Genomic DNA, 24,847 nt, shown 5'->3' with positions numbered 1-24,847 from the left:
CAAATGAAAAGCACCCCTTTCCTAAAAATCCTAGTTAAGCAAGAGAGGTGTATGAAAAAGGGAAAAGAGAAGCACAGTATAATGCAGTGACTTGTCTTGTTGGTGATTAAACTCGGGTCAGATGTTAAAGCCACTCTTGCTGCTCCTTGGTGAACCTGAGCCACGCGTTTCAAGTGCCAGAGATCTCCAGTGCTGCTTTTGATTTCTTTTTCTCTGCTTGTGCTCTTCTCCATTGGCTGTGGAGGTGATTTAGCTCCTAACTGGCCTCTTAACTCTGGTGCCGAAAAGCTAGGAGGGATTTCTGGATCATTTCACAGCAATAGGCTGGATCAACAAAAAGCATCTGATGCCGTTGGCCTACATCCCAAAGCCCTCTGTGCTGTATTCTCATGCGCTGCCTTGTCAGAAAGCTGCTGTGGATTGCAGGATGCTTCTTGCCTCTTCTGCAGCTGAGAAATCCCCCACAGACCTCTCTCTCTCCTACCCCATAATTCAGGTCTGCCTTCGTGTCACAGGGGAACTCGCTGCAGCAAAACAGCAGCACCGACGAACACCCAGTCTTCCCCGCCAGATGCTCCTTCTGCTTTTGTTTCACGGAGCTGCAGCACGCAGACAAAGTTGCCTGTGTGGCCACTGCAATGAAACAAAACCCCCAAACCCTCAAAGACTTGTGCAAGCACAGCCTCGCCTGGAAAACTGCGACTTCCATCTCTGCTCTGCCGGCTTGTAACTCCCCAGCGGGCCCAGGGAGACTGCTCTGGAAATTTGGAAAACACAAACATTTGCTGCTGCGCTGGGACCTTCTATGTCAAGTTTCAGCCCAGAGCATATATTATTTAATGGCTGGATTATACAGCCCAGAGACATTGAGCTTATGATGAAAATGCTGCCAGACTTTTATCTGCAGCAATTCCCGCATTCTTAACAGCCCAGTGGAGAGCAAAAGCCTCCGTTATCTGAACTGCCAATTAATTTAAGCACATTCCCCTCTCCTGATATAAAGATGTCACTTCTTTGCATCAGTGACATTGCTCTGGCCTCTGAGGTCTTGCTGTCTCTGCTCAGTGCCGCCTGGCCATGCTGCTGCTGGTGTTGCTGGCTGGTAGCCCTCAGGAGGATTGTGCTGGTCCTGCGATGGGGTGGGTGAGAAGGGGTGGGGAAAATGGGCAGAGAGCGGGCGACCGCAGTGTGGAGTGGAGGAGGTGGAAAGCAGGACTGGCAAACGAATGCTCATAGAGAGGCACGGCACGTATTGGCACCGATGGGGATTCCTGCAGTCATTAAGTGTTGCCTCCTGAGCACATTGGGCATGGCAGAAGCTCTGCTCTCTTCTCTTCTGCCAGACCATTGCATACCTGGGTGCATCTAGCTGATTAGATTTCACTGGCAGCAGGTTGTCTTTTCTCCAGTTCTTCCTATCCAAGGATCTTGGGGTTTTTGACTCTTGAGCAAATATGTGAGCATGCCTCTCTTACAGAAGCCTTCAGTTATGGCCTACAGGGGTTAAAATAAATCAGATGTCCTCCTCTCACTGCCCGTGGCAGGGGTCAGAGCTGCTGACAAGATCTCTCCCCAGCCATAGTCAGGTGGGAGAGGTGATGGAGTTGGGATGCTTGATATAGAAGAGAATGCAGCCAAAATAGTAGTGTGGCTCCTGCTTCCCAGTGCCTTGTTCAACATCCAGAAAAAGCTGATGGGATTTCATGTCCATCGTCCCTCTGTATAAGAACCTGGGGCCTGGCTTTGAGTGTTGCATGCCCAGCTGTTGGTGTGGGACTGTGTGCACCCTGAGGGAGCTCAGCAATTAAGCGAACGTGGCTGCAGCATCCCCAAGGCTGGGACCTGCCACAAGCCCCCATGGTGACTCCTGCTCTGCCACATGGCCCTGGACCCTTCGGCCTGATCCAGTGTTGCTCTTGTCAGGAAATCCCTATTTCTGCAGCTTCACCAGCGAGGAGCTGGTGTGGTAGCTCCTATAGATGCAGCAGCAGAAGGTTAAAAAAAGATTTGTCTGATCTCCTCAATTGCTGTGGGCTCAGTTTGAGTGGGGACGATCACGTTGGTAATTCCCCAGCAAATTTGGGTGATGGTGACTTGCACGCACTGATGCAAGCAGCCGGGTGCAGCCAGAAGGGACTTCCTAATTAAGCACAAATGTTTCTGGGGCACTCTCCTTGGGACTGGTCCCTCCCAGCAGGGCTCAGGCGGAGGCAGAGCACTGGTGTTGTGTAGTTGCTGCTGGAACGTATCGCATTGTGCTTGCACCAAGCTGGGCAGAAATTGCTCTTCAAGGCTGCTGGGCTGCAAACTGCTCACCTGGGACCACTCTGAACCTTGTCAGCTGCAAAACTTGAGCTTATCTATGCAAGATAGGGAAAAGAGGGGATTTATCTGTCACAGCTGTGAAATACCGCTCCCCAAGCACCAAGCATATGAGCTGATATAGCTAAATTATCCAAAAAAACAGAAGGGGGGAAGTTACGGTTTCTGTTTGCAGTATGGAGGGAATAAATTCTGACTTTCTCGTGTCCACAGCCCAGCTTGCAACAGGTTTAAAGCACGGTACAGATGGCTATGCAATTATTGCCAACATCTACTCATTATATTAGATAAGGCCCTGGGTTTATTTAGGAGAAGCAGATGGAGGGAATACACAATATTTTAGATGTCTTGGCAAACTGTGTTTTCCTTAGAACAACACTACATGTTTGCTGTGATAGTTCTGGCCAAAAATAAATAAATAAATAATTTCTAAGAAAGACGGAGATTAGTATCTTTTAGGAGTGGCAAAGAGGCGTGCATTAAGGAAGAGCTATTATGTTACAAGTCTTTTGATCTCTGTTGCCTTATATTAATCCCCATCTTACAGAGACCTGTGACAAAGGAATTTCAGCTTTCATTTGGAAGCGCATATTTTTTCATGGCTCTTAGATTAAAGCTTGAAAACGTGACCCCAGCTGCTCACAAAGAAATCAAGGCAAATAGCCCTATTATTATTACTTTTTTAAATGGTCTTATGGCTTTTAATCAAGCCCTGTGAATTTTGGGCCTGACTACTTATTTCCAGAGTGTTACTGCTGGCAGTGCTGCAGCTCTGAGCAAGGGGCGTCTGCTGCAGGGTGGAAAAACGCTCGGGTCCTTTGAGGCAGCAGGTTTGGATGGGAGGTGTATGAGGAACACATGCAGCTGTGCTTGTTCAGAGCATTCATAGGCAAAACCTCCCTGAGAGACCAGAGGCTTGGGTGGCGAAGGGCATCACGACCATCTGTGACACCCTCATGGGAGAGCAGCTGGGGACAGGCCGTTCAGCCCGTCCCCAGGGAGAAGAAACCTTGCAGCCCTGTCCCCTCTTGCAGCAAACCTTCAAGCAATGGGTTTTCAGAGGTCCATGTGAATTCGACCAGAGACGGATGGGGTGCAGTTTTCTTGTAGTCTGGCTGAATTCAGCTCTGCTGTCACACAGCTTGATTCAAGCTAAGTCACCTTGTAAGGCGCAGGGCAGCAGGCACAGGCGAGGAGGGAGCCAGTGCTGTCCCTAAGGGTGACGGCTGCTTGTAGCCTGCAGCCCAGAGCAGAGGTCTGGGACATTCAACATGCACCTGGGGAATAATCGTACACCCGGGTCCTGCCCCGACCCCCCTGGAGTTTGGTGTCAGCTCCCATCCACTGTTCCAGTAGTTAGCTGAGAACTCAAAGCTCAATGTCTCATTGCTAGCAATCATCTTAAACTGGATGTCATGAGCACTGTGCCAAAGCCGAGTCATGAAGTCAGCTGCCCCGGGCAGGCAGATGGAACCAGGCTGTGCCTCCATGGCACAGGATTTTCCTGGCTGTAGGAGCAGGTTGGGGAGTGAGTGTCTGTAGGGAAGCACCAGTGAGCAGTGGGCACTCATACACCCCCTGCCTCCAGCTGATGTTTCAGTGGTTTATCAGGTTCATCTTTTACACCATACAAAGAGCAGCATGGCCTGAGTGCTTCTGCTTGGATGTAGTATGCACGTACAGGGAGGATGAAGGCAATTAGAGTATGGGCATGCAAGGTGCAGTGACAAACATGCTGTTTGTCAGCATTTTGTTATGTTGTGGGGGGAAAAAATAAGAACAGTTGAAATTCTGATCAGGCTTTCTTGCTAGAATGGCTTGGTGAATCATGGGGTGTTTTGGGCCTTGAATTGGCCAAATGCATGAGTATACCCAGGTGTGAATGATGCTGCTGATGCCTTTCTGCTGGTTCTCATCCATATGGCTGTGCCAGCGAGGCTTCGCTGGCTGCGTGCTGGAGGGAAAGCACGAAATGTGTGCAAATCTGGAAGCAACTACTTAACTCTCTGCTTTCTAAACCCTCATTTTATTATATGAATAATCTTGGCTGTCACTTTGCATGGCCTGTTTATCTTTGCTCATTATCTGCCCATCTCTAGACTATCACAGCAGAGTGGTGCAGTGACGTGCTGTGTTATGACTTGTGGTACAGCAGCACCGAGGACTGCAGCCAGGGGCAGGACCTCACCGTGGCAGAGCAGAGAAACATGGCTCTCTCTTCAAAGAGAATCGAAGATCACCCAACTCCTTGTGCTGGGACTTGGTGTTCAGAAGTGGATGGGTTCAGGGAGGTGACAATGCCTGGCAGTGAGAGGTGGAGGGGTTGGACACAGAGGAGGGTCTCCCCTCCAGCCTGAGGTGCAAAAAGGTCCAGAAGACAACCTGATATGAGGATCTCTTTCGCATCCTGACTGGTGGGCACAGTGCTGCTGAATGTTTTTCCTTCCTTCTTACACTTGCTTCTCATCGTCTGCTGCTCCCCATCCTTCTGCTGCCTGCTCAGGCAGCACCAGTTCAGCACCCCAGGAGGACAGGCTGAGCTCTATTCTGAACCTTAGATTTTTTTTTTTTTTCTAAATTTATTTTTTTCTCCTTTTCGTTTTAGACACCAGTGTAACTTGACAGTGATGCCATTTTCTGCTCAGCTCACGAACAAACTACCCCCACTGGGGACTGGCCAGACACAGAGGGTGGTGCAGTTCTGGTCCCTAATAATGCCAATTTTGTCCCCGCTCCCAGGGCAGCCTGGCAAGGAGGCTCGGGTTGGGTGGGCCCTGTAACGAAGCAGGTCTGAGACGTGCTTTTAGTGACTCAGACCTCTCACCTCCTGCAGCGTCTGTGCTGCCCTGCTAGCTCACCTGGCAGAAAAAGCATGTCCCTCATCCACCTACCTGCTGTCCTCTGCCCTTTGCCCAGTTTTGATCCAGCAGCTAGTGGAGAGCATGGTCACGCTCCTCCCGACGTTCTGGCAGAGCAGAGACGTGGTGTCTAGTTTGGGTGATGTTTTTCATGCACACAGTATTTGAGGTTTTTGTATTTTTCAGGAAAATGGCAGCGTTAAATCAAGTCTAAAATATTTTCAGACTTGACATGAATTGCTTTTGCTAAAAAGGAAAACACGTTAAAAGTCAGAATAGGTCATTTTAGAATGTGACAAATGGAACAAATGATCCCAAAAAATGTTTCATGTCGTGTATCTTTTTCCCTCTGCCATGAAGTAAAAATACGTGGAACATTTTGTAGAACCCAATTTTCCTCTCTGCTCTTAAAGAGTCCTGTTTGCTCCTGATGCCGACCCCTCCGTCAGTTGCCCGTACACAAGAGGCTGTAGGGTGGGATGTGTGGCACTGGGCAGCTCCAGGAAAGTGCTCTGGGCTCCCGGCTGCTGCTCCCCACATCTTCTGGTACCAGGAATGAAATTTTTGATGTCCACTTCCAAGGACAGAAAGCAGCCGTCTCTCCTTTGTGATGTTAATGTGGCAGACTCAAGGTGTGACCTACTTTCCATACACGATGAAGTGCAGGATGGTTTTAACTCCTCTGTGCTCAGTTTTCCCAGTGTGAGCTCAGTAAAATGGTTTGGACATGTGCCTTTTCCTGCCAGCTGTCATGGCTTATTGCGAATGAGCTTCCTTTTATACTACGTGCTGTGGTATGTTGATGTCTTTCCTGCTTAGAGGCAGCAAGGACTTATTTGAGCAATTGCCTGGTTGTAACCCGAATATATTCCTTTGTCCTGGGCAGATGCCAACCCTCAGCTCTCCCTGCTCCACAAAACCTCATTTTTGTTTGAGCGGTGCATGCTGCTCAGCTGCTGATGTTTTCCTGTAGCAGAGGAGCGCGTCTACAGATGCTCCTCTCCCTGTCTTCTCCCTGGAGCCTGGCTCAGGGATTGCAGACAGGAAAGTAGGTTGCAGGTGGGTTTGGGGGGTGGAATTCTGCTCTCGTTTTGCTGTGCCTACTCCTAGGACTCTGCAGCGTTTCTGCCATGCAAAGAGTAGACAGTTGGCTGTAAGCTGAGGGCTGGCGGTAAATTTAATGATACAAAAAGCTCAGAAATGCACCTGTGAGATGTGAGAGCAAGGGATGAATTGGCTGGCTGTGGCTCTGAAGCAGAGTATTGCCTTACTGTTCAATATTGTTATTTCTTCCACATATTTTTGATTTGGACTCTGCTCTCTTTGTTACAGCTAAAGAGAGGTTCATCCCTCATTGCTGTGAGGTTATTTTGATGGATGCAGTTTTGGGACAAATTTATCTGAGCAAGCCAACCAGTCTGAGTTGCTTTGAATAGGCTGGTGGTAAGGAAAGGGTTGGGATGCTTTACGTAGCGTTGTGCGTGTGTTTTGAAGGGAAGGAGCAGGCTGAGACAGGCAGATACTTGGTTAGGTGCTGAGACTTGGTGTTGGCCATCCAAAGAAGAGGCAGAGGGCTGGCAAGCAGGATCTCTCATACAGGAGGGCCTGGGGACAGCTGGTGGGGATGTCACTGATGTGGAGTGCTGGAGCCAACAGAAGAACCTGTTCCTGCCATAAATTAAACAGCACAATTAGCGTGCCAGATCTACTTATCGGCTCTGACCTGGTGTCGACTGTGTGTCTTCGGTAGTCAGATAAAGCTCACACACCATGAAATCAAACTGAGCGAAAGAGGGCATCTTTCCAAGAGCTCCAGTGCCTGCTCGCATGCAGATTTGTGCTGCAGCTGGGGGAGGAGGCGGTGGGGCTGATGGCCATGTTGCTGCACCCCGAGCACGGGGCCGGCTCCCTGTGCTGGGCAAAGCAGCTGCCCCTGTCTGAGGACCCCAATCTCATTTTGTCTGCACTGAGGCTGGGGATATGAAATCCAAAGGAGGGCTGCTGTGGGTGCTGGGGAGAAAGGTGCTGCTCAGGTGTTTGGCTTGCTGGTGGAGATGTTCCATCTCCCTCTAAAATTGTGGGCATCTGCCCTTCGTGGGGTCAGGGTAACCCCTCTGACATCTGCCCTTTGTGGGGTCAGGGTAACTGGTCTGGCAGCAAGCCCAGAGGTGCAGAGGCTGTGCAGTCTGGAGACCCACACGGCAGGATCTCGCCTGTCCTGCCACCAAGCAGGAGCGCGTCACACAGCCGACGAGATTATAACCCCGTAATGTCATACGAAATATGATAAGGATCAGATTTGCTGGATAATAAGCGTTTACAGTGGCTGTAGATGTTACAGTTAGTTTCAATCAGTCTTCTTAGCTTCCCATTTTCATGGGGATGAAACTCGTGTTAATTTTTCTGACACACAGAAAGGCTTGGTTGGCAGCTCTTTCATTTCCATGCTTGGGTTGGTGTATGTATGCCAGTGGTCTTCCTTTGATGCTTCCCACAGAAATGTGTTCCTTCTGGTCAGAAACCCAACAGCCATTTGGCCTGATTCTGACTCAAAATAAGGCTGATTCCCTTTAAAGTTACTACTACTACAACATCTGAAAAAAAAAGCAGTCCAGGAATTCACTGGTCGTGGGCTGAGGTCTGAGTCAGTGCCGAGCAATTCGTTGTGCAGGGCAGACACGAGAGCAGTTTGTGATTCCAAATAAAGATCATTAATTCAAAGGCTTAGCACGTGTGTGGTGAGGCTGGTGGTTATCCTACGCTGTTTGGTGCGCTGCTGGCATTCCCGATCCTTGAAAGTCTTGCCAGCTCCAGCCAGCAATGTGCTTTGTGCTGGTTTGGGGTTAAAATGCTTCAGTCACTGAGGGTAGAGGCAATCAGAGCAGCCTCCTGTGGCAAACATGATCGGGGGAAAAAAGAAATGGAGAATATATTTTTTTGTAAATTTTTAATGCTCTGCTTAAACTTCTGAAGGAAACACACCAGTTAAAAAGCCTATCTACATAATATGATTTTTGCTAATGTTTTTAGATGGAAATGAAGCTTTTTGATAGAACCTTTCGTTTCAATAGAAATTTTCTCCCAATATTTCCTGTGAATTTCCCAAGCATTTAGATGATGGCATGGGATGGAGAGAAGCTTGTGAGTTCTGCAGCTGGGGTCCCCCGCTGCCACACATGACGAGCGATCCTGGTGGTGGTGCCCACTGCCTTGGGCTGGGGTTAGGGTCTTTTCTACCCCCAGGAGGACAAATCAGACAGGAGTGTGCAGGAGAGGATCATGGCTACTAGGGGGAACAGAGAGAAGTGAAAATCAACCCATGGACCTCCCAGACCAGGGAAACATTGCTGAAGTGGTTGCCTGATGTTTATGAAGACCTACCACAGCTGGCAGCCATCAGGAAAGGCTCCTTCAAGTCACAGGCAGGGAGGACAGCCTGCCCTTCCTTTCCCCCTTGGTTTCTATTTCAAAGCAGGACCTGCCGGTCACTAGGGCTTGTTAAATGTCAGCAGCCTTGGCTCAAAGCCTGGTTCTGGACGTGGGAGTGGTTTACTGGGGTTTTCTGTGCTCCCCCTTCTGCCACAGATTTTGGGGTCAGTGCTGACATGGTGCCTGGATTAGGTGGGGCTGAGTCCACGGGTGTGAAGTGGTGGTTGCTATTTCCACCAGACAGCTGCCGTGCTGTTGGCTAGTTTTATCTTATTATTTTTTTCCCAGGGAAGCTGTCTCATGGGTATTTAGTCTCTCTCCTAATCCTGCTGAAAAGATTGATTCAGTTCTTAGAAATGGGTGTTTGGGATAAGAAGTCTGAAAAAAAAATTGCTCTTTCCCCTACTTTCTAGGACTAGAGTTCATAGTAAATAAAAAGGTTACATTAAAAAATGCCTACAATTTCTGCCAGTAATTTCTCCTCTAGCAGAACCTGCCCTGGCACCAGCGTTGTCCAGCAGAGATATCAGCTTGGAAGTGTTAATAATTCTCAGTTATTCATCTCGCTGCCTTTTGCTGTAGCTTTGTGTTATCTGCTTGCAAGCAGGGATGCCAAAGCTGCTGGACTTGCAGCCAGTCACAGCTCTGTGGAGCAAGACTCAGATGTGATTTATGGACAGCGATACCAGCAGATACCGATGGTATCAGGCAGCTCAGAAACGTGCAGCATCGTGTGACAATGCGTGCCTTGTTGAACATGTACGTAGAAGTACTGAGCTCCTAGGTACTTCAATAAATGGATTGCTAATTATTTATGTTAGCATAATGTTCAGGAAGGACACTTTCACTCTGTTCTTTGCATTCTTTTATACCCAAGGGAATAAGCTCTTCTTATGATATATTCCAGCCATTCTTAGAACAAAAGGTATCAGGTATTTATCACAAACCTGGCCTTTGTCTCGGGGAACAGATGTCAGAGCTTGTTAATGGAGGTGGTGGTACAGAAAGCAGTGCCTAGCCAAGTTGTCATCCAAGTGAGAAACAGTGTGCAGTGGTCCTGAGCACCACAGAACTAGCAGGATGTGTGCCCAGATCTCCAGACCCATAGCAGCACGTGAGCAGGAAGGGTCTGGACGGCCAGCCACCCCGCCTGTGCCAAAGGCGAGGTACGCACAGAACTGATTTACCAAGATTTTGTTGCACTCGCTGCAGTGTTTGAATTTCTGTTTGTGCTTTGGCAGGGATGCGAATCCTAATGTTTGGTGTGGGGCAGACCCTGACTACTGAGGTCAGGCCACGATGACTCCTGCTCTGTGCTCACGCAGGATGGGTCTGGGGGAGTTTGAGCCTTATGGCCAGCAGCAGTTTGCATCATGGTGTCTCTGATGCTTTGGCCAGGCCCTGTGCTGGTGTTGCTGTGTCAGTCCTGTGCTTGGTTGCTCCTTTTGATGCTAATTTCAGCCATTGCACTTCCATGATTCATCCTATTTTTCATTTTGTACGAGACTCCTTCCTGTAAGCCTACCAAATCTCAAAGTTTCTGTACAACCCGTTAAGAAACAAAAAGGGCTGCACATCAATCCATTTATCTTTGTGCAGTTATCTCCTTAAACCTTGTCTGTGCTCTTTTCTGCTTTCCACAGCTGATCCCTGCTCCCGGCCCTGGCTCCTCCGGCACCTCTGCTTTGTTCTCAGCTCTTTGCTGCACAGCCGGGACAGCTTCGGCAGGATTGTCAGGACATGCTTGCCAGCTGGCTCCCTTCATCTCTCAGTTTCCCATATTTTTAATGACCATTTCCGACTCATTCTGGCCCAACTCACAGTGGCTTCTGTGAGCTTTCAGCTGGACTGTGGAAGAGTGGGGAAAAATGAAGCAAAAAGCTGGCGCTTGGGCAAATGTCACAGAGCTGATTGCAGCCTTCCCTCACTGGGGCACTGAGGCTGTTTTCCACACACATCTGCAAACAGTTTAGAGGCACAGGCTGCAGTGCAGCTGTAAATTAGCACTGTTTTTGCAGGCTTTGCTGAAGATGCACCTCTGCTCTTCCCTGGTCCTCCAAGCACTTTCTGGACACCAGCTTTCTGCCAGCTGGTCCTTCAGAGCTGTAAGACCCCATGGCTCCTAGGCTGGACACTAACCCATAACACTTCTAAAATCTGCAGGGCCCTCTTTTCCTCATGCCACTGCTTGGATGGCCTGCCTGGGCTGCTGGCAATGGTCACAGCCTGCAGCATCCAGCCCTCCTTCTGAGAAACATGGTGCTTAAGGCTGGGCACCCACCGCCTGCATCATTTACCCAAAAGTCTGAAATGCGGATGTCTAGATCCAGAGCCACCACATCATCCCATTGCTCTTCCATTTCTCTCAATGCAAGTGGCTTTGTTTAGGATGCTGCTGTGTTTTTTTCTCACTAGGTAAAATTTGTCTGGGGTTTTATAATTTTCCAAATGTGGCTGATTCATGGGCAGACCTGGCAGTGACAGCTTAGCCATGTGTGCATGGGCAGTTCCCATGATTTTTTTCGTATGATTAGACTGAAATTCCATGGGGCAACTCTCCATGGAAAGTGGTGAGCTATAGGATTTCCTATATAAATTAGCTAGGTGATTAAAACATTAAAGATGTGAGAATTTATGAATAATTATGTTTTTTGACTAGGGGGCTTTGCTACAGGTTGAGCAGACTGTTTTTAACATCAAGCCTATTAAGGAAGACAGGACTGGAACAAAGACCTTCAGCCGCTGAGCATTTACTGGTGCCATGGGACTATTTCATCCCCCCTCACTCCTGTTTCCTCCTTGATGAGCTCTGAGACAAACCAATGAACATATCGAGCACCCTCCTCTCAGCTTGTAGCACAAACGTGCCCGATGACAGCACAAATCCATCTTAGCTTGCTAGAGACTGATGGTGCATTTTGCAGCAACATCCCAGGTGGATGTTCAAGATTATCTGTTGGTTTGAAGTGTGTGGTGCTCCCGGGCTGCTGGGGTTTATAAGGGTGCAATTACCTTGTGAGGATGGAGGGAAGGGAAAAGAGGAGTGAAGTCATTGGCATGGGTGCAGAAGTTAAAATTAGAAGTCTCTGAATGTGATAGGCCTTGGTTTAAATTTGTTTCGTGTTGCTTCTGCTCAAATGGCATCAACAGAGCTGACGTAACGTGAATGTTCTGGTCGTGGAAAGGTAGGGACAGGTGTCCTATAGAATAGATACTCTGCTCCTCGGGTCCTGGCTTGCTGCTGCCTCTGTTGCCATCCAACATCTCAGCATGGTTTTTCCTGATCTCCAGCACCTCCTGCTGCTTGAGTCTGGCCCCTTCCGCACAGCAATGCTGAGCCTGCTCTTCCCTGGCCCACGCTTGGCAGCAGCATTAAGTCAGTCAGTAAGTCAAGGACAGGGTTTTAAGTCGTGGAGCTGCTCTGTGAGCACAGCCACATCCTTCCAGTTTGCCGGACGTCCTGCTTAGTACTTGCCACGCAGTAAAATTGCAGAGTTTGAAATTTTTTTTTTCCTGTTACCTTTATGGTAGATGGCCACTTCCCTAAGAGCTCAGCAGCATGTTATAAGGAACTGAGGAAAAACTGGCTTCTGGGCAGGTGGAGATCAGTCTTGGGTGCTGCGTGCTGTGGGTGCTCTGTGCCTCTTGGAGCATCACTGCATGGGACCTGGCGCTGCGGTGCCATGGTGCTGTATCCCTGGGGGATGCCCGTGTCTGACAACCTCCTTCCAGCTCTCCCATGCTCCACAGGAGAGGTCCTCCACTGCTCCTAATGGCAGCTCTGGAATTAGGGAAGGTTTGGCAAAGTGTCAGGTCGCAGTAAAGGTTGGGTCCATGTGGGCACGCTTTTGTTGGTTTGGTTGTAATAGTGGTGGCTCCAAGTGTGTTCACTGCAGGTGGCTGGGTGCTTGCACATCCCACCGTGGGCTAGCTGCTCAGCACCCACTGCCTTGACACAGCAGCCTGGGAACAAACCTGGCAAAAACTAGTGGAAATCACCCATCAGCACTTTAAATTAGGCAGTGAAGAAGGAGTTGGTGAGAGGGTTTTGACTAACTGCATGGTTGGCTTGTGTCTTAAATCAAGATTTTTTTTGTTGAAACGTTGAAGGAAGAACTACACTAATTAGTGAATGAAGCTTTGCCATGCTCTCTGTGGGTAATGTGTGTCTTGCAGCTCTTCACTCAGGGAGTTCATGTCTTTGTGGATTGTGGATACTGTGACAATATTTCTTCCTTTACTGTGTCCCAAAACGCCAAAGCTCTTTCATCTTTTGAAGAAATTTCATTTTTAGTTTTTAAGAATCACTTGGGTTTGGGATCTGTACTTCTTACCAGAGTTACAACAGCATACCATAGGAAATGCACCCTGCTCTCTGGATGGTCTCCATGCTCTGTTTGAAATTAATTTTTGCTCAGATAAAGTATATAACCAGACCCTACTTCAGATATTAAGAAACACCACGCATTGGTACCTAAGGAATCCCTGAATTTATTGTGGCAAAAAGCTCTGGCAGGTAATTTCTAGCGTAACTGAGGGGGTTATTTTCTTTTCACTGTCTCATTCTTAAAATGGTGTATTCTTTCCTGTAAGTACAGGGTGCTGTTCTCTAAGGGTCAAAGCCAGGCCTGCTTGCTGTGTGTAAGCAGCCTCTTAAACAAGCCGATACTGTGGATTTTCCTACAGTCTGATTAAAGCTCAGCAGCTCTGCAAATTATTGGTTTCCAGCAGATACAATTTTCAATATAATGACAGGTATAAAATCTGAAGCAGCCTGAATATGTCTATTCACGCTTTGGAAATGGGAATTTGCATTTAATCCCATTTTTCCCCTCTCTTTCTTTTCTCTTTTTTGACATTAGGATTCTGGCAACCGCTGGGACTGACTTTGACCTGCGGACCCTGCGAGCTGTCCGAGTGCTGCGGCCCCTGAAGCTGGTGTCAGGAATCCCAAGTGAGTGTCATGATAATGTCACAGCTAAGGGGCTCTAGAGCTTTTCTGAGCAATATGTTGTTCCTCTGCTTCTTCGTGGTCTGTGGCTCCTTGTTTTTGCTAGCTCCTGGTTTTGTTCCCCCAGGCTGTGGATAGCGCCTGATTTCAGCAGTGCAGGTGGGTGGCAGGGAGTTGTCCTGAGATGCCTGTGCCATTGGTGTTGGATTGTTTCAATTCAGATACAAAGCCATGAGGCCAAAATTTTGCAGCTTTCAGGCCCCTAGTCCTGAGCTTGGATCTTCCAACAACTTCAGCTGAGCATCTCACACCCTGCTGGGGTGTTTGTTGCTTCTGTAACACCAGGGAAAAAACTAAGGCATAGAATGGATAGGACTTACTCTTGCCTTCTCATTGGCAACTTGATCTTTTTTACATGCCAAAGTGAAGGGTCTGATGGGGAACTGCATATTGTCTTGCTTATGCCCTGAGACTGCCCAAGCCCTGGCACCATTGCTTATTGCGTTTTTGCCTGTCGTTGTTCACCAGCTCTCTGCCTGCTAGAGGGGATGGCTGTCAGGAGTATATTTCATTTCTGAGCATGGAACAGGAAGGTTTTCCCTGCAGAAAACCCCTCAGCTCTGTGGGATGCTCCTCATTAACCCCCGGGCAGCCCCTCTCCTCTCAGGCTGTGGGCTGGGATGTCAGCTCTGCTACCTCGGGGCTGAAATGCCAGTGCCATAGAGATCCAGCAAGGGGTTATGCCAGATACTAACAGCATCCAAAAAATCCTGAAATCAGCATCCTTTTGCAGGCAGGGCTTCAGTCTGAATCCCCACATAGCACAGGTCCTTGGCTAGGCTTTGGAAAAATGTTATTTATTTATAGAGTCTCTAATAAGGAGGTGCTGCTGGCTCTTTCTTATGTTTGTCTTGCCCATATCTAAGGATGTCAGGGAAGTAAGGTTTGTGGAAGTACCAATATGTTTTTTTATAATAGGGTAGCTCAGAATGGGCTTTGTGTGCCTGAAATATTTTCTACTTTCTCTACATACGACAGTTCTTTCAGTGAAAGATATTGCTTCTGCTGATGAGTGTTATGGGGGGGAAAAGGCCTCAAGCTGGGGAATTTTGACACAAACTGTTTCCAGCCAACACAAGTATCTGCTCACTGATTTCAGTATTGAGGAAGAGGGACTAAAGTAATTGTATAAGTGTTTCCATAAGCACTGGGCTCCAGTGTCCCTGCATGGGGCTGTGGTCCTGCAGGAGTGTTCCTGTCCTGGGGGAATACGTGCTCTCCAGCCTGGTGACATGCCCTGGAACAGCACAGTGTTTTTCCATACAGCATCCTTTGCTCTCATGTTTTAGTGATGCTGCAAAAGCTGTGTGCACTGTGCTTTTCCCACCCCGTTTTAAAAATGTACGGCCTTGAGGTTCATTCATTTACGAGCATCCTATACTCTTTTTTCTTCTACACTCCAGGTATTTTTTCCTCTCCAACAGATATTAATACTTTTTTCTGTGTGCCCCACATTGACCTCGGTAGAGCTGCATAGAACAAAGTGGCAAGGCACCGATGACCCTTCCTTCTCAGCACCTCCGAGCGGGCCGCCAAGGTGGCTCTCAGCTGCCAGTTATCGCTGAATTTATTTTGTTATGTGCGTCTGCGTGACGCTATCTGACACCTCCATCTCGCCAGCCTCTCTAGCCTTATCTCTTCTGGTTTTAATTGAAAATGAGTTTCAGAGCCAGTGAAAAAGCTGTAGATGGAGAGCCCTGGAAGACGGCGTTTGGGTCTCTTTTCCTTTTGCTTTTGCATTGCTCTGCTGGAACCAGGCCTAAGGCCACCCCCACGGTCACAGGATCTGCCTTAAGGGCCTGGTTCAGCTCCCAGCTGAGTCCTCGGACTCTACTGGCTGCAGGAAAAGTCCTTTTTGTGTCTCTGAAGCTTAGGAGGGCTTTGAGTCTGTGATCTGAAGTAAGAGGGTCAGAAAAAGGTAACTCCTGACTGTGTGTCTGACATCCTCAGAGTGTGATGCGTGTAGTGTTGTCTTTACAGCACCCTGGGAAACACAGCACCACATGACATTGCCAGTCCTAATCTTGCCCTTAGACAACCCCTTACCTCCTGCTCCAACCCTTGTTTTCCATCCCTTGCTGACTACCTGTTTCTCTCCGCCCCACAGGTTTGCAGGTTGTCCTCAAGTCCATCATGAAGGCGATGGTGCCCCTGCTTCAGATCGGGCTGCTCCTCTTCTTCGCCATCGTGATGTTTGCCATCATCGGGCTGGAGTTCTACATGGGGAAGTTTCACAAAACCTGCTTCTCCAACGAGACAGGTGAGACTGGGGCTTTGCTGCCATCCCAGTGGATTGTCTTGATGTTTCCAGGCCCCATCACCTCATCGGGTTGCTTTCCATCTCCATAAGATGCTTTTCTCCATCCTGCTCTTACGTTGTTTTTCCTTCTCAATGTTTGCTGTATTCCCTCTGTCTTTACCCCCATACTCTAAGAGTTGACAGACTTTTTCCCCCCTACAAGCACTGGGACAGATCCTTCTGTCACTTTTACACCCAGTCTTGATGCTGGTGGGTTGCTGTCAGTCTACACAAGAGCGAGAAGAAGGTGCTTAGGACCCCCTGGTATGGGAGACTTGTTTTTCATAAGAGACATGCAGAAACAAATTCCAGTGGTTCCAGCTTGTTGAAGGGTTGGTTTTAGTTTCAGTTTGTTGGTCTCTGTTCACATTTTCAGTGGGTTTTGCTCTCAGAACAGTTTTCTGACTGGGGAATTTCCTTGGAAGGTTTCTGGGGTATGAGAACATCAGTGAGATCAGAAAGGGTGAAAAGACTGGGAGCAAGGAAAGGAAAAAAAAAAAAAAGAGAGAAAAAGAAAAAAAAAAAAAAAGGCGAATAAATGGAAGGCAAGGGGCCCTCTGATGGAGAAGGGATAAAAATGTCCTTCAAACAGGGCAGGGCAGGGAGTGGTCATGAAGGTGAATAGGAAGAGGGTCTGGTGAGGGGCACCATGCAGCCTTGGCAGCACAGCAGGTGCTCAGGCTCATCGAATTTGTTTCAATTTAAAAGCACGCAGACAAACAAAAGCCATTTTTTCCCCATGTAATTTTTTAATATTCCTGTTAGAGTAGTGCTAATATGTGCTGATTATCTGGACTATCCACAGATGGAAATATTGTTCCTGTCTCCAAAAGATTGCAATTTAAGGTATAATTGACTGTCTTTAAAGCACAGTCTTGTATTTTCAGTGATTATCACTAATAGGTCTTCATATTGATTTATTTATATGCATTCAAATGGTAATAAAAGAACATCCCAGCCAAATCTCTGGGCATCCTTCGCAAGGCTTTATAACAAACAACAACATGGAAACAGTTTAATATATTCAGTTTACACAGAGCTTTGCAAAAGCAGGAAGAAATTGTTTTCTTGCTTATGTTCATTAGCGAAACAGAACACAACTTGTAAAGGACAGTCAGGTGTTTAGAGATTGCTTGCAAGCAAAACATGGTGCTTCCTGGAAGAAGTGAATTTTCAGGCTGGATTTGTAGGAGAGGAAAATCTTGTTGCTGTGCGTGTGTTTGGTGCCAAGCAGAAGGTCTCAGCTCACTGTGACGTCTCAGGCTACCGCAGCGGTCACAGAGGAAAAACAATGGCGACAGCATCGGTGTGTAGGATGTAGCAACATTCTTGCTGAGGTGGGGAAGGAGAAAGCATTTCTGAAGAGGTTTGCATTTTCAAGGGTTGTTGTCAGATCTGTTGAATTGCAGCCCCGGAATGAGATGGGTGAGTTCTTGCATCCTGGTTTGCAGGTGGTGGCTGCAGGCTGGGAGTGCTGGGCTCTGCGCCTCGTTCTCTGCTATGGTGGCTGTCGCCAATGGGAAAAAGAAGAATTCATTTATTTATTTGCCCCTCCAGAAACTGGTTAACTTGATATGGAAAGATAAACCCCAGTGCTGTTCCTGTTCTCTGCAAACAGCTCTCTGACCTTGGTGAAGGCTGAGAGGTCTCCATGCCAAGCTGGGGGCTGAGGACAGAATTGCCACACATACAAATTGGGTGTAAGTGGCTGCTGCTTGCTGGGGGGGCTCAGATAGGAGCTGGGAGCACAGCCAAAAGATGCTGCTGTGCACCTTGCATCGTGGCATCACGGTACCTGGAGGCTCGGCGGCAGCGCAGGCTGGCGGTGCAGAAGGCACCTGCGCTTACGGGCACTGCCCCTGCTTTTCTTGAGGGGAAATGCATCCATTGTTGGGTGAATTATGGGGATCGATTTGAGCTGCTGCGCAGGAAACGGCGCGGTGGTGTTTCTGGAAGGGCAGGGCAGCGAGGCTTCCTGGCGCTGCGGTCCCCTGTGAGCGGAGCAGCCGCGCATCCCGCGGTGCCGTCAGCCCAGCCGTTCACTCCTAAGTGCTTGTCGGCTCCGAAGAGGTGCATTAACGAGCCCAGGCCTGATACCACGGGCTCCAAAGGCTGACTTCAGTGTGGAAATGTGAACCTCATTAAAGAGATGCCTCTGTCAAAGGGTAGCAGACTAGCGAATGAGGACTTGCTCACACTGGTTTCTGTTCTAAATCCCCGAAGTGAGCAAATTCCGGAGATTTTCCCTGGAATTGGGAGCCAGATGAGTGGTACCAGCCATGACTTCAGCTCACTGTGCAGGGAACTGAGTGGAGGTGTCAGCAGTAAATGTTGCTGCAGCCCTGACAGCCCGGGAGCCCTGGGTAGGTCAGTAATAGTCTGCACCAGAGGGAAGCTGGGGACCAAAATACAGCAAATGGGTCGTTCAGGGCTGCTGCCACTCAGACGGACAGACTGTTCTGAGCTCGTGAAAACATCTCTTAATTTTGATGAAAAATGGGTAAAAAAAAAAAAAGTATTGGCTGTGCTTTTTCCAGTGTCTGACTTGCTTTCCTCTCCCTGCATCCTCCATGCAGCCTACTCTGCTGACACAGGGGTTTTAAGTGACTGCCCTCTGCAGCTCCTCACCCAGCCCAAGTGCCCTGAAGCTGAAGGAGAAAAGAGGAAAGAAGAGCATCATGTTTATTTCCCCCCTTTTTTCCTTGACACTCCCATTTCTTCCTGTTTCTTCCCCAGCCATGGGAGCAGGGACCGGTTCTGGTCCATCAGCATCTCTCTCTCAAAAAGAACAAGGATGTGCGTCGCATTTTCAGAGCACTACCTGGTAACAAAAGGCCAAACAGAAAGAAAACTGGATCCTTTGTTAAGGCACGCTCACGAACGGTCTGCAAGAGCCAGATTTGATATTTTCTTTGTGCAGCCCTGTCTCACCAAGCCCTTACGAAAGCCTGTGGTGACCCATATGGGAGCTGGGGAGAGATGCCCTGCTTTAAGGTGTTGAGTCAACAGGAAAATGTCGCACACGCACACACACACGTCCTGCAGCCAGTGACGGTCTTGTTTTCCTCCTGCAGGCTTTGCTCTATGGAATGATTATTCCTAATTATTGTTAGCGCTGATTTTGTTTCCCCCCTGGTGAATTTGATTTTGTGGAGTTTGTTGCTCCATTACCATAACATGTCACTTTTAAAACCATTTAATATTTCCAGAATTGCATCTCTGTGTAAATAGGAACATTGCTTAGTGTATTTATTTGCTTTAGAAAAATAAAGTGCTGGGTTTTCCAACTGCTCTCTGTTGGTGTTCACGATGTCTCTGGAGGGCTGCAATGTGTCACAGCTGGCCCTGGAAGACATGGGCCACTCTTTTGGCCATCTCTGGAGGTCCTTAACCACAACAGACTTTTTCTTCCTTGCTTCCCTGGGTCTGTGGAGTGACCCCTGCTGCAGTCAAGCTGGTAGCAGGATGCTTCCTCTGCCAGCATTGCCCTTTGGGCAGAAACACAAAGCTTACAGTGGGGCTGGAGCTGTTGGTCCAGCTCAGGGGCTGCTGTGGTGGTACTGCCTTGTAATGCAGCCAGAGGCTCCCCGTGCGGCTGTGGTCCAGCATCTGGACAGCTCTGGGGCCATCTGCAAGCAGCTCTTGTGTAAGGCACGAGTGCAGAACCTGCCCTTGTGTTATAATGTTATAGTGCCAATATTTAGCACTTTAATACACCTTTATGCAGCATAGCTGTGTCTCAGTGTCTCTTTGTTTGCACCCTTCCCATGCCTTTGTTTTTACTTTACTGCGCTTTTTGTGTGTGTGTGTGTGTGTTTTTCTCATTTGTGGCACTAACAGTCATGGTTTAGAGATGGAACTCAATAGGTCAGGTTGGACAAGCTGATCTTGAAAGTCTTTTCCAACCCATGTTATCATGGCTCTGAGATCCTACATATGACATGGCTGAAGAATTAATTGCAAATTGTGAGCACTTTGGGGTTAGCTCTGCTCCACCCTGCCGTTAAACTGCCACCTTATAGCACAACAGGATATAAATGCTCACAAGTGTAACATCTTTTACATGCCCAGAGTGGCACAAGGAAGCCTGAAATACAACCCAGTCTCATGTGATGGCACAAGGAGGACACGGCTGCACCAGCTGCCTTGCCTGGCTTTGGTCGGTGACTTTTTCTCCCCTCTGCTCTCCTCTGCAGGCGACGAGGTGGGAGATTTTCCTTGCGGAGAGGAGCCCCCTGCCAGGCAGTGTGAGGTTGGGACGACCTGCAGGGAGTACTGGCAAGGGCCCAACTATGGCATCACCAACTTCGACAACATCCTCTTTGCTGTGCTCACCGTCTTCCAGTGCATCACCATGGAGGGATGGACCGACATCCTCTACAATGTGAGTCTGCTGATGGGGCTGGGCTGTACGACTGTGGGGGTGCTGGTGTACAGCTTGCACTAGTTTAAGAATGGTTTGCAGGACAAAGAAGTCAGTTTATGCTTTTTTTTTTTTTTTTTTTTCTTATTGATTAGCAGCTGAAGGTTTCCTCTCTCAGTTGGGTCCAGCCTTTGTGATAGGCTTTGTAATCTGCAGCAATGAACGGTGAGGGCTGGATTTTTGCATAGAGATTCAGTACTAATTTTGACAACATCAGTACAATTTTGCAAAGCCCTATCCATCACCTTCATGCCTGGCATGACCCTGGCTAAAGAGAAGATACGCCAGGCTGAATTGTGTCAGTAGAGCCTCTGCTGCCTCCACCTCTGCCAGCCAGAACCATGACTGTTGCAAACACTTAAGATCAAAACCTCTTGGTCAGTTTTATTGCTCTCCTTCTTAAAAAAGTGGAACAACCCCACACAAACAACTGAATGGCTTTGTATTTCTGGTAGTGTAATGCTGTCGCTTGTGTCTGTAATTTATACTTAGGCTTTTGAGGTGTCCTGTACTGAGGCAAGCTCCTAATCCTTGCCTTCTTTGTGGGCCAGGAGGTGATTTACACAGGCTGGGAATAGATCCCTCCGGCTGGTTTCCAGTGACTGTATCCTATTTTCTTGTGAAGTGTGCCCAGCCTCTCTTTGGGAGTCAGCAGGGACTTATGTGCCTGTCACAGACCTGTTGTCCGCAGCTTCATGCTTTGCTTGGATCTTCCCATATTTCCAGTATTTCCACAGTGGGTGTAACAGGTTGGGGGATGGTCTGTCTGGTTTGTACTCTCATTTTCTGTGGTAGTAAAGGGCTTTGTCAAGTCCAGGGGCATGAAGGAGAGAGCACTTTCCAACTCACTTTAGGAATGATGATAATTTAGCAATGATGATGACTTAGCAATGTATGCCTACAGCAGCTGCTGGTTTCTGTTGACTGTATGGGGACAGGCGGTGAGACAGCTATGTGTGGAAGATCTGAATTACCCCACCCTGTCTTAGACAAAAGTGCTAATGTGGAAAAATAACTGGAGTAGGCATTAATAGATCATTTCAGTGTCTGGTAGGACGACAAAATATTCAGTCTACTACATTATAGACTCTGGACCCATGCTGCGCTCGTTTGCAGACCTTCCTGTGAGGGTTTCTGTAGCAACAGGAGAGTATTATTAATATCAACCACAGTAAATTGCAAGGTACAATTCTGCTGTGTTTGAAGCCAATATATCTGATTTATTACCTTTACCGTTTGTTGCTCAGTTCCTTCATTTCTTCCAAGTCTTTGCTTTAGAGTGATCTCAAGAAGGGCTCATTTCCCCATTGCATGCCCTCCCCTTGCCCTGAAACTTCATCACACAACCAGTTTCTCCTAATCTCATTCAACAATCCCACTGCCTTCTTCTACTGCCAACTGTTGTAAGAAAAGCCCATTAGCATCCTGGCTGGAATTGATTAATCAATATGTGGTGTATTAGATCATCTTCTTCCAAACTGCCTTTTGTACCATACGCAAAAAAAAAAAAAAAAAAAAAAAAAAAAAAAAAGAGAGAGAGAGCTTAGTATTGGGATATTGATTTTGGGGGTTGCTTTGAAAATTATTATAGTATCATTTTAGATGTCCATTAATCTAATTGGAAACAGATGCCTGGATGAGATGCAGTACATATTTGCTGTACAATGCCAGGCATTGTACAGCTCTTGCCTCAGACCCCGGGTTAGGTTGTAATGGTTGGTGGGTTCACATCTCTGATAGATGTGAGGATCTTTGGGTGGTCTTGCAGGGTGGAGGATGAGCAGTGCGTGTAGTGTTACTGGGCCACTTGGCAGGCTGCACACAGCCGACACCAGCAGCCAGCTCTGCCCCCTTCTTTGGCCCTCCCCTCCACGCTGTCACCCTGTCCTGTGCTGCTCTGCTTGCTGAAGAGCTGGCTGTGCTTTTGCAGGTTAGCAGCCAAGAAAAGGTGTGGGTGGAGAGAAGATCCACTTTGTACAGTCCTTAACTTTTTCACGGCTTCAGTCATCTGCTGTTTTCTGGCTGCTTGGCTTTTATCTTGGTTTATTCTGTGCCCACTCTAGGTTTGTCAAATGTAAAAATGAAACAAAAGCCCAAAGCTTGCTGCAGCAATGACTGCAAGCCTGGTATGGCGAGTGTCTGTGGATGCAGAGGTGGCAGCAGTGCAAAGTCCAGTCCTTCCAGCACTGCTCAGCCCTGCATGTGCTTGTCAGTAATGCTGTTGGAATTAGCTGGCTTCCTACGGGACCCATACTGGATTATCATAAGATGTTGCCACTTACATTCAGAAAAATTTTGCAGAGATTAAGTGAATTTTCCTGCTAGCCTTAGCCTCTGGTCTCCTTAAGGAAACCTGCGTTCCCCAGGTGTCAGAGCTGAGCTATGAACCTACTTTCAATGTGTTGCTTAAGATTTGCAAAAGGCAGTGGGACTGCAAGATGTAGTCTATGTAAACTGTGACTATGCATTAATAAGGAGAAAAGCTGGTGTTTCTTGTCCTGCTAACTAGACACCTGACTACATCCTCCTCAGGCTCAGCCTTAACCCAGCCATTGTATGACCACTGCCACAGGCTGGGCTTGCTTGGCTGGGGTAGGTTTGTGGCCTTGTTTTTGCAAGCCCTTTCCCTTCCTGCTGTTAAAGCAGATGGCCCTGCACGGGGTCCATTCTTAGAGCTGAAATCCCTTCGATGCCAAGCAGTCTAGGACTGAGACCCATTATGGGGAAGTTGAGGTTACAGACTGCTTCCTTAATGGGCCATTCATTTCCTTCTGCAAAACAGTGATAGATTGATGGCCCTGCATCAATGGGGCTTTGCTGTTGCTCCTCTTTTCCTGCTGTGACCTTTTATGTGGGGTGCTAAGAGCAGCTAGGTTTTTTTTTCTTTGCAGTCATGATGGCTGGGGTCGGTCACAGGGTGAGACATGCTTCACCAGTACTGCAGTAACTTAACCAAGGGACAGAGCTGGCTCTGTCCTGAAAGTAGCTCTGAGACAGAAAAATAGGCCTGCTAGATGCTGGCTCTGTGGTGGCAACAGGCAAGCTGAGGAGTTCTGTGTAAACTGATGCTCACAAAAGAGGGAGCTTGGGCTTGAGTTGGCTGGTTTGGCTCAGGTTTTTCCAAAAGTTCCAGTGGGAGGTTCTTTGTGAGGACTATTTAGTCATTTCCAAAGGATTGAGATGACTTCACAGGTGGTACAGATACAGCCTTCATGCAGATTTAGAGAAAAATACCATCAAAGGCAAGGCTTTGCAGTAAGTAATCTACCTCGTGAATATTCGCTCCTTCTCCTGTGATAAATCGAGGAATTAGGAGGTCAGGGAGAATACTAGTTCACAAATCTCAGCCCAATTTTTCCTTGCTGATCCACTGTTTAGACTTTCATGGAGTTTCAGTTTAATTGGGGCTAATGAAAGCTTTCTAGCAAGCCTTTATCTGGAAGGTGATTTATGCTCGAAGCAAAAAGACTGAATCATCAATCAGGTGAAATGCTTTGAGAATAAGCTGGGGAAAACTCCCTCCTGAATCAGCAGTGCAATAGCATCAGAGCAATATCTCCAAATAAGCACTTCTGTGAGCTGCAGACTTGTCAGCTGTGGCCTGTTTCTACTCAAAAAGGTCCAAGGAGCAACAGGTGATTTAGGGAAGCTGCTGTGTCCTGAGGACAGGAGACAAGGAAGCACCTTTTCTCTTGCAAATGAAGTGCATTCTAGGCTTTCAGAATGATCTGGAAATACATTAAAACAGAATAAATTATTATTATTTTTCTCCACAGTGAGAGGACTAAATGTCACAGTCTGGTGTTGAAAACAGTGGTGGTTTTTTTTTTTGTTTTTTTGTTTTTTTTTTTTGTGGTGTAGTCCAGTGCAGGCAGATCAGAGATCCCTGAAGAGGATCTGCTCAGGCAGAGCATCTTCTGGATTGGGAAATTAGGGAAAGTCTGCCTAGAGCACCAGTCCCTGTGGGCAGCAATGCTGTTCAAGTACGAGGTGCTCTGGAGTAGCAACCCCTTTTATTTTTACTTTTTTTGGTGCAACTGGGACTAGTTTAGTCCCACAGCAGTCTAGAGACAGGTGTGCCTCTCAGCAACATGGAGCAGCCCAGCTCCTGCACCGGGCTGATGCATCCCACTTTGGTGGTGCTGATATGGGGCTCTGCATGCCTCTGCTGCTCAGGATAGGCCCTTCCCATGGTAAGTAAAGCTCACCTAGAGCATCACACTAGGGCTGGAAGTGATGTAAAACAGCAGGGGTTGTAGTGTCTGCTTCACTTGTGCCTCAGAGCACCGTTATTGTGATAAGTAGTAATTGGTGAGCAGACTGTCTCTTGGGACTGTTATGTAAATGTATTAATTAGTGCTCATAAAGTTCTTTAATATGCTAACTATTACCACGCTGCACTTGTTCTCATGCTGTAAGCATAGCTGTCGATGTTGGCACTGCTGAGGAAGGAGAACACCTCCAGTGATGGCTTCCAAGTTGCTGGCAAACCAAGGTGCAGGGAT

General features: G+C 47.9%; 1 protein-coding gene across 14 annotated transcripts in view; it reads left to right on the top strand.

The window, feature by feature from the left end:
- CACNA1B (calcium voltage-gated channel subunit alpha1 B) overlaps positions 1–24,847 on the top strand; it is a 302,614-nt gene that overhangs the window by 106,925 nt on the left and 170,842 nt on the right. For all 14 annotated transcript variants that reach the window (XM_084494378.1, XM_084494376.1, XM_084494371.1 and 11 more), the window contains 3 exons: positions 13,472–13,563; positions 15,728–15,880; positions 20,116–20,303. In XM_084494378.1, coding sequence (XP_084350504.1) covers positions 13,472–13,563; positions 15,728–15,880; positions 20,116–20,303 — 433 coding nt within the window. The remainder of the gene's footprint in view (positions 1–13,471; positions 13,564–15,727; positions 15,881–20,115; positions 20,304–24,847) is intronic.

This window comes from Aythya ferina, assembly GCF_964211825.1.
Source record: "Aythya ferina genome assembly, chromosome: 20".
NCBI classification, from domain to species: domain Eukaryota; kingdom Metazoa; phylum Chordata; class Aves; order Anseriformes; family Anatidae; genus Aythya; species Aythya ferina.
Note: the sequence above shows the minus strand (reverse complement) of the source record. Positions and strands in the feature narration are given on the sequence as shown.